The sequence below is a fragment of the Thunnus albacares genome, chromosome 7 (genome assembly GCF_914725855.1).
Source record: "Thunnus albacares chromosome 7, fThuAlb1.1, whole genome shotgun sequence".
Taxonomy (NCBI): domain Eukaryota; kingdom Metazoa; phylum Chordata; class Actinopteri; order Scombriformes; family Scombridae; genus Thunnus; species Thunnus albacares.
In genome coordinates, this window is record NC_058112.1 from 5,966,342 (window position 1) to 5,977,884 (window position 11,543).

General features: G+C 38.0%; 1 protein-coding gene across 1 annotated transcript; it reads right to left on the reverse strand.

Moving 5' to 3' along the window:
• Nucleotides 1-3,598: 3,598 nt before the first annotated feature.
• On the reverse strand, nt 3,599-10,156 carry LOC122986533. The gene is made up of 6 exons (XM_044357861.1): nt 9,524-10,156; nt 7,813-7,945; nt 6,370-6,587; nt 5,182-6,261; nt 4,910-5,078; nt 3,599-4,239 (listed from the first exon to the last, which is right to left on the reverse strand). Exons 3-6 carry the CDS (start codon nt 6,578-6,580, stop codon nt 4,113-4,115), a joined length of 1,587 nt encoding a protein of 528 aa, XP_044213796.1. The 5' UTR covers nt 6,581-6,587; nt 7,813-7,945; nt 9,524-10,156; the 3' UTR covers nt 3,599-4,112.
• Nucleotides 10,157-11,543: the final 1,387 nt, after the last annotated feature.

Here is an 11,543-nt window from a genome sequence, read left to right on the forward strand (position 1 = left end):
TGAGAAGTTAAATTTAGAGAGTTTCAATATTAAAACATCATGATTGACTGTGTCAAATGCTTTTCGCAAATCTAAAAATACAGCACCAACTACTCCTCCTTTATCAAGTCTTGATTTAATTTGCTCTATTAAGTGCAAGGTAGCAGTTTCAGTGGAATGATTTGCTTGAAAGCCAAATTGCATACAACACAGACCAAAATTGCTTGTATTAAGAAATGTTGTCACAGTTGTTCAATGACAACTTTCTCAGCAACCTTTGACAGTACCGGCAGTATACTTATCAGTCTGTAGTTACTGGCTTCAAGGCGGTCTCCAGATTTAAAAATAGACGTGACAATGGCACATTTCCAGTCATCAGGAAAGGAGCTGTGTTTAAAAGACAAGTTTTAAATGAGCAATAGTTGGAGTTAAAATATCTTCGTGTGATTTAACAGACATGGTGTCAAATTGGAAAGCATCTCTGTTTTTGGAGCTTTTTAAGGAGCTGATGATTTAGTTTACTTGTAATTCATTAGTCTCGACCAGCTCAAAAACCTTGTCTGTAGCAAGAAAAAAAGTATTAAAGACAGAAGCAACAGTAAGATGATCTTTAACTTTCCCTGTACTTTCAGTTTAAAATCTCCTAAAAATTTTGGGTCCCTCCTTGTGAGATTATCAATGTTTTTTACTGTTGCCTTTTGCCTCACTCAATATATTGAGAAAAAAACAAGATGTAGCTCATATTTGCTCTTGGATAACTTTGCTCCTTAAACCTTTATAAATCAGCATGTCAGTGTCTCTTCTAGTTTTAATGGCCTTCCTTAGTGCAGCATCTCTAGATTTCATTAGTTTCCACAAATTTTTATTAAACCACAATAAATTGTTTTTATTATTATTGTTATTTTTATATTTTGTCTTTATCCTCACATTAAATCTTTCCCTCACAGTGTTGATTCTGTGAGCACAAGTATCACAGCCACAATCCAGATCATCAGAGGACAGTACATCATCCACAGTTTCCTCGCATATAGGGATAGGTTATGATCTGATAAACCACTGATTAAATTATAATATAATTATTTTAGTTATTCTTTCTGGTTTGTTGGTAATATCAGATCAATTTGTGTACTGGAGCATTTTGCAATCCTAGTTGGGCCTTTAAGTAGTTGTTCTAGGTGGAATCTCTCTGTGATCATTTTTAGTTTTTTTTCCTCTTAGATTTATCCTCCCAGATCACTTTAAAAACACCCATAAGTAATAATTCTTTGTTGAGTTTGTACTCTCTCAAGACCTCTGTGACTGATGATGAAACATATCATCTGCAGATGTTACCTGCATTGTAAACCACATGTTCACATTTGATGTCTTCTCTTACATAAAAAGCACCCCTTCTCCTCCTCCACCAGGTCTATCTTATCTAAAACATTGGTAACCGGGCACCATGAATACACTTGTGGAAGTTGTTTGTTTCAACCACTCGCCATGACGGACACCGGAGGAGTCCTGGACACACTTGGGCCCAAAACCAGCACCACTGCCCCACAGCGCTCCTGAGATTGAGGTGCATATCTCCGGAGAGCAGGAGCAACATGAACAGGAGACCTTATAAACTCCGAAACAGGGTGGCAGATGACCAGTCCACTGGACCAATGATTTGCTCCAGCACCTGAGTTTGCCCATGCTTCAGGACAGAGGAATAAACTGCAAAGTATCCAAGCAGATTGTGATGGAAACTCACTGCAGGAGCGCCAGCCGGCCATGACTAAGTGTTTGCCCCGAGCCCAGACGCCAGGGGTGTGCAGAGTCCCAGCTGTTTCCCATCGGTGTTGATTGCTCTGGCACGTACAGGCAATGCGGCTGTGAGTAGCAATAATAATCCAAAAAACCTCCGTGAAACACAGCCAAGGTCTTCTTGCTGTTGAGAAATCACTTTGTACCCAATGCACTCCTTGCCAAGCATACTCTGATGTAGTAAGAGACACAAGTTCACAGGACCTGCCACACTGGGAATACATACTGCCCCCAGCCCAGAGACCAAGATGGCAACAGTGTGCTGGGATCTCTTCAGTACAAATGAAAAACTTCTTATAGTGGCCCTACAGGAAAGGTCATGAGGTCACCAAAAACATTAGGATTCATCATCTGAGGATCATGAATACATGAATATCCAGGGCTACCACGCACCAGGGGACTTGGACTCAAGTATTTCTAAAATCCTTAATGACCCTGTGAATATCCACATGATGTCCAAAACACATTGATGGCACTCCTTGACAGACTCAAATCTGAACTGACCTAGGGCATATAAAGTTACAGTTAAAATAATGTGGTGACCTTGTCATGTAAAATCTAGATTGCTAACATGAATTTAAAAAAAGTATTTACCTTTAAGACAATAAATACCCAGGTTGTCAACTAATACAATGATCCATCCTTGAAGATATTCCCACAATTGTCATGAGGCATAAGAGATGCTACTGTAAACACAAAACTCTTCACAGAGAGAGAATATTCCCACCTTCTAAAATTTTGAAAGGAGTTTCTGTCCTGTAAGGGCTTGACTGTCAATTTGTACTTGAGAGAACTTTTTCTGTTTGATCTAGTTGGTTGGTGACCAGTATCAGTTTATATAAATTTTGATTGCATTTAGAAAATTCATTCCAACTCCTGAATCATGAGATTTCAGTCCAATCACTCAATCATTTTGGATGATCATTCAAAACCTTGTAATACGTCCAGTGAAAACATTTTGAGTTTTTAGTATGTTCCGTGACAACATTTTTAGAATCCCAGTTTTCTACAATAGGTGTGCATGGCAGCTAAGGTAAGGTTAAGTTTACAGAGAGATTGTTAAGGGTTGATAAAAAGGTGAACATTAATTGCAAGCGCATGACAGGAGGGGAACTCCGGTCTCCTGCATCACTTCACTTTCTTACCTTGTTACATAGAGGAAAGATTACTTCCTGCACTGGCAATGAACATTGGGATTGGATGTCACTCATACTACTTATACTGTATTAGGGATTTCCCTGACCATAAGATGTTTGTCAGACTGAATGAAATAACACCTGAAAACCCCCATTCAGGACCAGAAAAGACCATGAAACCTCTGTAAAACCTGTCACACAAGCATCATCATTTTGGGGTGTTATCTCTACACTGTAAAAAAAAAACTGTTGTTTTTACAGGAAAACGCTGGCAGCTGTGGTTACCAGAGAATTCCTGTAAAAAATACAGACGAAATATGTAAATTGATTTACAGTGAATGAAATCACGGCTGAATCACATTAAAAAACTGTTAAGTCTACAATTTTTTTTTTGTTAATTTCACATAACGGTGTTGTATATAAATAGACCATTTCCTGTATTTTTTACATGTAATAACTGCTAATTGTGCATCAATAAATGATAAAATTAACAGGGAAATATCAAACAAAAACTAATTTAAACCGGTAGAACAACAGTAAAACTCTGCATTTTAAATGGAATGGTTCTGTATATTATATATAAAATCTCTTCAAAATATGCTGTGTTTTTATGTTTTAATAATCAAGTTATAATGTAAAATTTACGTATAAACCTGCAAAAATACATCTTGAGAAAAGACGAGAGAAAAATATCACTTTTGGGAAATTTATTTAACAGCAATAATAGTTGTAAACAACTGGATGCATTTTTTTCAACAGATACAACATGCAAAGAAGCTACATATAATGGTTCTTGAACTATGACTGAATCCAAGTTGAGATACTCCAGAAGATTAGCCTCTTTAAATCTGGACATTTTTAACAAACTTTAACAAACAAAGTTTAAGTGTCAGGCACACAACAACAACCCAATTCAATCAAAATTTTGTTTACATTCTGAATGTTCCACAGTATGGCATAAAACTTATCTATCTCCATGGAGACAATCACGTGATGCCAACAGGCCAAGTTACAGGTCAGATCTGTGGAGAGGCGTACCCCCTCAAAATAAGAATGCACGTTTGTTAAGGTATTTTTGCAAAATAACAAAAATTACGTTGTGCCTTAATTACCATAATACACATTGTGGATTGAACAAAGCGAAAAGTAACAGTACCTCTTCTCAAACAAACAGTCAGAGTGCACAGAAGGAGTCCATATTTAGGCTTAACGCCACTCGTGATCGGAGAGGTCCTGGATCAGGGTGAGGACTCGAGGGTTCAGATTGAGACGACGCTTCGAGTTTTTATTCTCCACCTTAGTTCCTTTTTCTGGGTTTATCGAGAAAAAACACCTGTAGAATAAAAGCATATTAAGCATTTTAATTGATCAGTTAAAAAAAAAAACTTCATGTGTTCTTAACTTATTTACTTCGTGGATGTTTTTAAAGCCAAAACGTGGCTTGTTCCCATGAACTGCTATAAAAATAGTATATTTTGATATTTTTTTCTACTTTAAACATGTCACTCTTTTAGAGTCTGAAATATACATATCAAATATTAATTATATTTTTAGCTTTTTAACCCTTTCAATGCCAGTATGTTTACATAACTCTACATAATGCTGTTTTTATACAAAAAAAACTAAATAATTTCCATTAAATGCATTTAGTGAGTACACATACACAACATTATCCGACATCAATAGCACACACACTTTTCTTCCAGAAAACAATAAAAAGTGTGAAACTTTGCGGCATGCTTTGAATGGGTAAAAGTGGTGCCACCTGATGGACAAATATAAAAACTACAAATTGAAAGCCTGTGGTCCAAACCGAAATCTTAACATAAAGGAATGCATTAGTTTTTGTCAAGATAAACGTGGGATCAAAAATAGTGGTTTTAATGGGTTTCAATGGGGCAGTTTTTGGCCCTAGGAACTATTAAGGCAGTTTTTGTGTAGCTTAGCCATTTTAGGCTTAATTAAAGTACAGGTCTGAGAAATGCCATGCCATGTTTACTCACCTTTGAAGAAACTCCAGAGTTGAAGCCAGCTCAGATGGATAATGGATGTTGAAACAGAAGTAGCTCCCGAACATGAGGCACAATGCAGAAATGAAGGAGGAGATGTTTGTGTTGATGAGGTTCCGATCCAGACTCAGCATGTACCTTGTTGAGGAATAGCAGGACTGTCCTATGAACAAATTATTTAACAGGTTATATTAATAAGCGCTGCACTCACATGACAGATTCTATAAACAGTGCAATTAAAAAAAAGAGATATGAAACAGACTTACCACAGACAATAACAGCAGGTGTCAGAGGCACTTGCTCCAGTTGGACCTCTTCTGCCAGACAGGTATCTTCTACATGGAAGAACATGGACTCCTCCTTCTCATCAAAGTAGCTGAGCAGAAGCAGGACCATCTCTTTCACATCATCTGAGCAGCCACTCTGCTGTCCCCGCATCCTCTGAAGCCTTGCATAAGTCTGAAGGAACTTATTACTCTTGGTGACATAAACTGTGGTCATGTAGTTGAGAAGCCTTTTTCCCTTCAAATCCAAATTTCGCGTGAATGTCTCTTTGAGGTCAATCCCAGTGAGTTCCTTGAAGTGGACCGACATGCCAAGTTCGTCAAACCAAAATGGCCACTCCTCTCGAAGGCTTTTGATACTTTTTCCCTGGTTGACATGTTGACGCTGTGTGTAAAAAGTGGACTTCATTAGACATTTTACCTCCTCTGGATTGGCATCAGATTGTTGGAACATCTCCTTGAGTTTTTCCTTCTTTTGGTGCTGGCTCTCTTGAGTTTCTTCACGGGGCAGAAATTTCACATTCCATTTAATGCATCCGTAAGTGTCCTGCATTGCTGCTCTCTCTTCTAATGGGATCTCATCTGTGTGGTCTGAGTCATCAGCCTGATGTTTTCTTTTTCTTATTTTGGGTGTTGAAGTGCGCCTCACATTTTCGATTCTGTTTTGCAGCTGTTTTACAAGGGAATGGTAGCCTGTTCCAACAATATCGCCCTCTATTACATCTTGCAGAGAATTGGGATATTTTGCCACCATTTGCTTTGCAACATCAGTTGAATGCTTTTTACCTACATGGGGGCATTTTTCCATCATCTCAGTCACAACAATCCGGACCATTTGCCTCCTCAGTTTTGGGCCTGGCCTTTTTCCCCTCTCCAAAGAATCCATCACTTCCTCAGGAAATTTACTCCATGGAATTTCAAAGTTGTCTTCCCACTGTGTGTCAAGTCCTAGGCTGCTGGAGGAGGTTGACGATGAACTTTGGGGTGAAACAGAGAGCGATGACAGCAGTTGGGTAGGTGAGGCTTCCACAGATGATAGTGAGCTGTTCTCGGGAGTTTGGTCTTTAAATGACAAAAAAATAAGATTATGATTCACATTGTACAATATTACACAATGTCCATGTCTGCTTTTGCTGTTGAATAGCTGTGTGTTGTGGTGTTTTTACTTACATTTCTGTTTCCAAACAGAAAGAAGCTTTCTGGCTTGTACAGGTCTTAATACTGTCATCAAATCAGCCTCCGTTACGAAGCGTAGATCATCATACGTCTCGACTCCAATGGACTGCAAGTGCTCTTCCAGGATGTTTTTGTTTACTACTTGAAGTTCTGGTAGGGCTTCCATGATGGCGACATCTAGGAAGGTTCGCCCTGAGTCACTCATATTTACACTGAAGAAGAAATGCAGAACAGAAAAAATATACAGTACATACACTTAACAGAACAGGGACATGCATCAGGTAACACTTATATTAATGTCAAACTAACAGTCCAATTAACAGCTTTAATTGGACTTTATTTTGCCACAATACTGTGTTTTAGTGGAATGACTTGGAATCCATTAAGAATATATGATACCAAAGGATAGAAATCAGGCAGGTCATTAATGTTGATACATTGTAACCCAAGACTGTCCTTTGTCACAGAATACAGATGGTATTCTGAGAGGAAGATGCCTTTGTGGATATCCATCAAAACATACACAGATGTGTCATTTTGAATCAAGATGAGTAGAAGTTCACCAAACTCCATATACTCATCATTTCTGTACACAAGAAACTGTCCTTTTTTATATGCAGTGCCCTTGTACTGAATATCTGTGGCAACTGTGGTATTGCTTTCTGAAAAGGCTAACTCCCTGACTGCATGTTTAATAGCGTCACTGTAGAGGTTGGGATAAAACGCACAGCTGTCCTTCACTTGCAGTAGTTTACTGCATTCTTGCCCAGCTAAAAGATATGCCTGATACATCTGATGACGCTCTGACAATGTTTGACAAATATTTTTGAAGTTTTTCAAGTGTCTGGCACATCTTTTAAAATAACTGTGTTTACTTTCAAACCTAAGCGTCCATAATCTCCTCAATGGACCAAATTTCAACGACAGTGCTGAATAATGGCGCAAATAGTGGTGCTTGGGTTTGAGTTGAATTTCAGGAAACATCATCTTTCTCAACTCCAAATATTCTTGGATCAAAATGTCAAGATATGCTATCTGGGACAAGGAAATGTTCTGAGCACAAATAAGATCCACAATGTCTTTTAGCTGGAGAGCTAACTGCCATACTTCATCCTCATGATTTTGCACTTTGTCACCAATCAAAACTGGTAGCAATCTCAGAAGGTTCCAGTTTTGAATGGCTTGCCCTGATAACTTGGCTCCGTCAGGTTTGACAGCACATGGCTTTGTGAGTGCTTCAGATCCTTTGTACTTAAACTGTTTGATGCGCCTGTTTAAGAGTGAGTATGTGAACCATTTTTTCATTTTTATAATGTTCTTCAAGTACAGTGCTAGATCATATGACAAGACTCCTTCAAAGAGGTCATGACCTAAACAAGGCGGGAGACCAGGTTGGGATACGTGAAAAGACTCAAGGGTATTAAAGATAGAGTTTACCTTTATTCCTCTGACGTCTTGGATGTTTTCAGCCTGGAGATCAGCAACAGCTGTGTCATACGTCTCTGGGGTGCGTGGAGGACCACAGGCATTTGGATCAGCCTCAAACTCACTTCTCGTGATGTCACAGTACCTGCAAAAATATTGAGAGCGGCTGAAGTTCTCTGTAAACCCACCTATGCAATGAGAACCAAGGTTATCCCCAGCAATGCAGTAGAGACCCCCTTTTACTGTTTTTCCATCTACATTTATTCCATCTGTCTCCAAGGATTTCAGATCTGCCAACAACTCTGAGAAAACTTTGGCTATTCCAAAACGCTTTAAGTCATTCTCAACACACAACAAGACTAAAAACATATTATCAGTATTTGAACGCAAATGAATGGGTAAATTTGCTAATGAAAGATAAACTGCAAGAACTTTGTGTGTCTTTTTAGCAGAACCCAGGGGATTCACAATTTCAAATGAATCTTGATACAAAATCAGTTTGAGGCTTTCAGGGTTTTCATTAAAGAACTGGTGACATTTGAAAATTTTTCCATCATATAAATCCGTAAAAACCTCTACATCAGGATCTCCAAACTGTTGTGGCTGTGCATTCCTCCATAACTGGGAGTGCAAAAAGCTCTTCAGAGTTTCTGCCACTGGTATGTAGTACGCAAATTTTTGTGTCATGTTTTCATCCATTCCCAATAGCACTTTTTGGGGTTCCGTGTACTTAAACATTTTTGTGAATGTCTGATTTCTGGTGTATGTTGTTCTTAATTGTCCCTGATGACAGGCAGAGAACAAATCTGACTCTTTAATGCAGTCACATATTTTAGTGACTGCTTCATCTGATAGGCTCATATCATTTTTTAATAAAGAACTTACTTTAGTTATTGTGTAGGCTTGACCTAACTCGTGCACATTTTGCATCTCCTCAACAATAGTCTGTATAGTAGAGGCAGGAATAAGCAGCTGTCCTTGCAGTTTAAGGTAAAAGAGACACATGTTTCTGAGATAAGACTGACTATCATTCTCTGGCATATCACTGGCTGCACTAGCTGTTGGCATGGCTTCATGTGTGCTTTCTGAATCATCTGTACTGGCAATGACATTTGGGGGCTGAAGGCGAGTTTCCTTGTACATGTCATCAATACCATCAGGGGAGCATGCTTTATGCTTCCTACACATGTGAGAAGTAAATGATGACTTTTTTGTAAACACATGCTTACAACCACTTACTGGACATGACACAGACCTGCCCTCTCCAAAATGATCATTTAAGTGAGACACTAGCTCTTTCACCGTGTGTAAATTGCGGGCACATAATGAAACTGCGCATTTTAAATCCGCAACAACAGCTTTAGGAGCAGCTTGCGGTGCAGGTGCATTGTGCACACGATAAAAATGGCCCTTGAAAGCTGAGTAAGTGGTAAATGTTTGACTACAGTTGGCGCCAGCACATTTGAAAAGACAATGAGGCTCATTCCTATGTACTCTGCAATGCAGTACATAGCCTCTTAATGTAACAAATTTGCTTTTACAAAAGACGCAGGTGATCATTTTTAGGATTTCAAATGTTTGCCTGTGCTTTTCAGCTGAATTAAGTTATCACACATTGAGCTAACGTTACTGGTCTTAAATATGGACTGGTGCTAGCTAGCTAGCTTTCAGCACACATTTTCGTCTGGTCTCGAAAAAAGAGTAGCCTAAATATGAAGCTTACCTTCCAATTGAACAGCCACAGACCCTCCAAAAAACTTGTAGATTTGTCCTAAAATCTTTTAAAATGAAGTGGTCCGAAGATTTCTGCTCCGTTCTCTGCTCTGCAGACTGCACACTGGCTCCTTAGTGACGCTAACGGCTAATGGTTCGCGCTTCTCCCGCCCTCACGTCATTATCCAATCAGAGACGAACTTCAGCTGCGCACTTTTAAATTTCAAAATTAGGAGGACTCAGTGCACAATGAGAGAGTAAAAGTACAAGTGGTTAGAGGTGGCACTGTTAGGTTGTTTAGCCTGTGAAAATGATAATGATAAAGACTAAAAGAAACATAAAGCATACAAGGATTAGGACTGAACAGTGTTACTTTGCATATATCAATAATTTGAATGTCTTATACACACACTCTACAATATGCTACAAATAGCCTAAATTATAAATGCAATGTTATTAAAATTGTATATTTTTTATATTTAAATAGATAGGTAACCTCTCAGGTTCACAATAAAACTTTTTTGTGAAAACATTTTAAATAGGCCTACGTCAATTTGCATCATTTTATCAATCATGTTAAAATTACAGCATAAACTTGTAAAGTGACTTACATATATTTGTATTTTTTAAAACAACTGACTAAAACTATAGTTTTTACAATATTTGCATGTGAAATTAACTAAATTGTTTTGTTATGAGTATTACAGTATTTCTCTGTTTTTGTTACCAATATTTGTAGTTTTAACAAATAAATTTGATTGTAATCACATATTGTTGTTGTAAATATAACAAAAACATTCTGTTTAATAGTTTCCAAAAATTCACTGTACTTTAAACAAAAAATATATGTTTTTGAGTTTACAATACTTTTCTGTAGGGATTTTACATAGTTTTTATGTAAATTTCACAGTCATTTTTTACAGTGTACAAAATCAAACAAAATATGGTCCCGTTGCAAACTAATACAACATATCCCATAGTGTACAAACCACACTGAGAGCTTACTGTACTGTGTGTATATGATCTGAATGTCATAATTTTGCCTATTTTGTGTACAGGTGTATTTAATGTGAAATAGAGGGCATTTGTTGATCCATTGTCCTTACAGTACCTCTCTCTGCAGCCAAAGCAGCAGCCATTTACCTCTTGCTGCCACTTCCCAGTTCCCACTTTTTCTCTGAAGGAGAAAAAGCTCAACTTGAGGAAAATTTCCTTCCTCTTACACAGATTGCTGACCCAGTCCTTTTCCGAATTATTTTCAAGCATCGCTCTCCAGAATATATCCCCCCCGAGATGATGCTGCTGCAACATTTGTCTGATAAAAAGACTCAGCCTGGCTAGCAAATCAAGAAATATTAAAGGAGACATCCATAGCAACTTAGTTTTGTTGGCAACATACAATGATTCACAATGCGATGAGCAGTTTGTTGCTTTATGAAATACGATGGCTCTCAGAGATTCCTGACAATCTGAAACTTAAGGTTATATGTCAACATCAAGACATAGAATCATATTTTTAACATCAACAGATTACTTTTCCTCAGATGACTCCCACCGTTTCAGCGCAAAATACAACTGCAGCATGTTTGCAAAATGTACTTCAAAGACATTCTCAACAATGATTTCTTTTGACGATTCTGCTTCTGTGTTTTAGCAACTTTTTGTTTTTGCAAGAGATAATTTTTCCCTCTGTTCATCATGCAATGATCCAAGCCTGGTTGAGGAAGTTTTCTGCTTTTCCCGCAACAATGGATTGTGAAACCTTTTAACTGAACTACCGCAAATACTACCTTAAATCCCACAAACCAATTATGTGCTGTTAGTAGCAAACTCTTTACATATATTCTTGCAGGAAAAGTAGGTTATAAAATCATGACTGAGCAGAAAATGCAGACTGGCGTTCAATTTCTAGGTGAGATGTGGAACAGGAATTGTAAATGTGTGTGTGTGTTTGTGAGAGAAAGAGGAAAAGGTGTTACAAACTTGTGTGCATCCAATTGTCTGGTTCTTGGGCTGTGTGTCGCTCTGCT

Coding starts and splice junctions, on each gene's coding strand:
- LOC122986533 (XM_044357861.1), bottom strand. CDS start 6,580: ATGAGTGACTCAGGGCGAACCTTCCTAGATGTCGCCATCATGGAAGCC. Junction 6,262..6,369: donor TTCTGTTTGGAAACAGAAAT/GTAAGTAAAAAC, acceptor TGTCATTTAAAG/ACCAAACTCCCGAGAACAGC. Junction 5,079..5,181: donor ACCTGCTGTTATTGTCTGTG/GTAAGTCTGTTT, acceptor ATTTGTTCATAG/GACAGTCCTGCTATTCCTCA.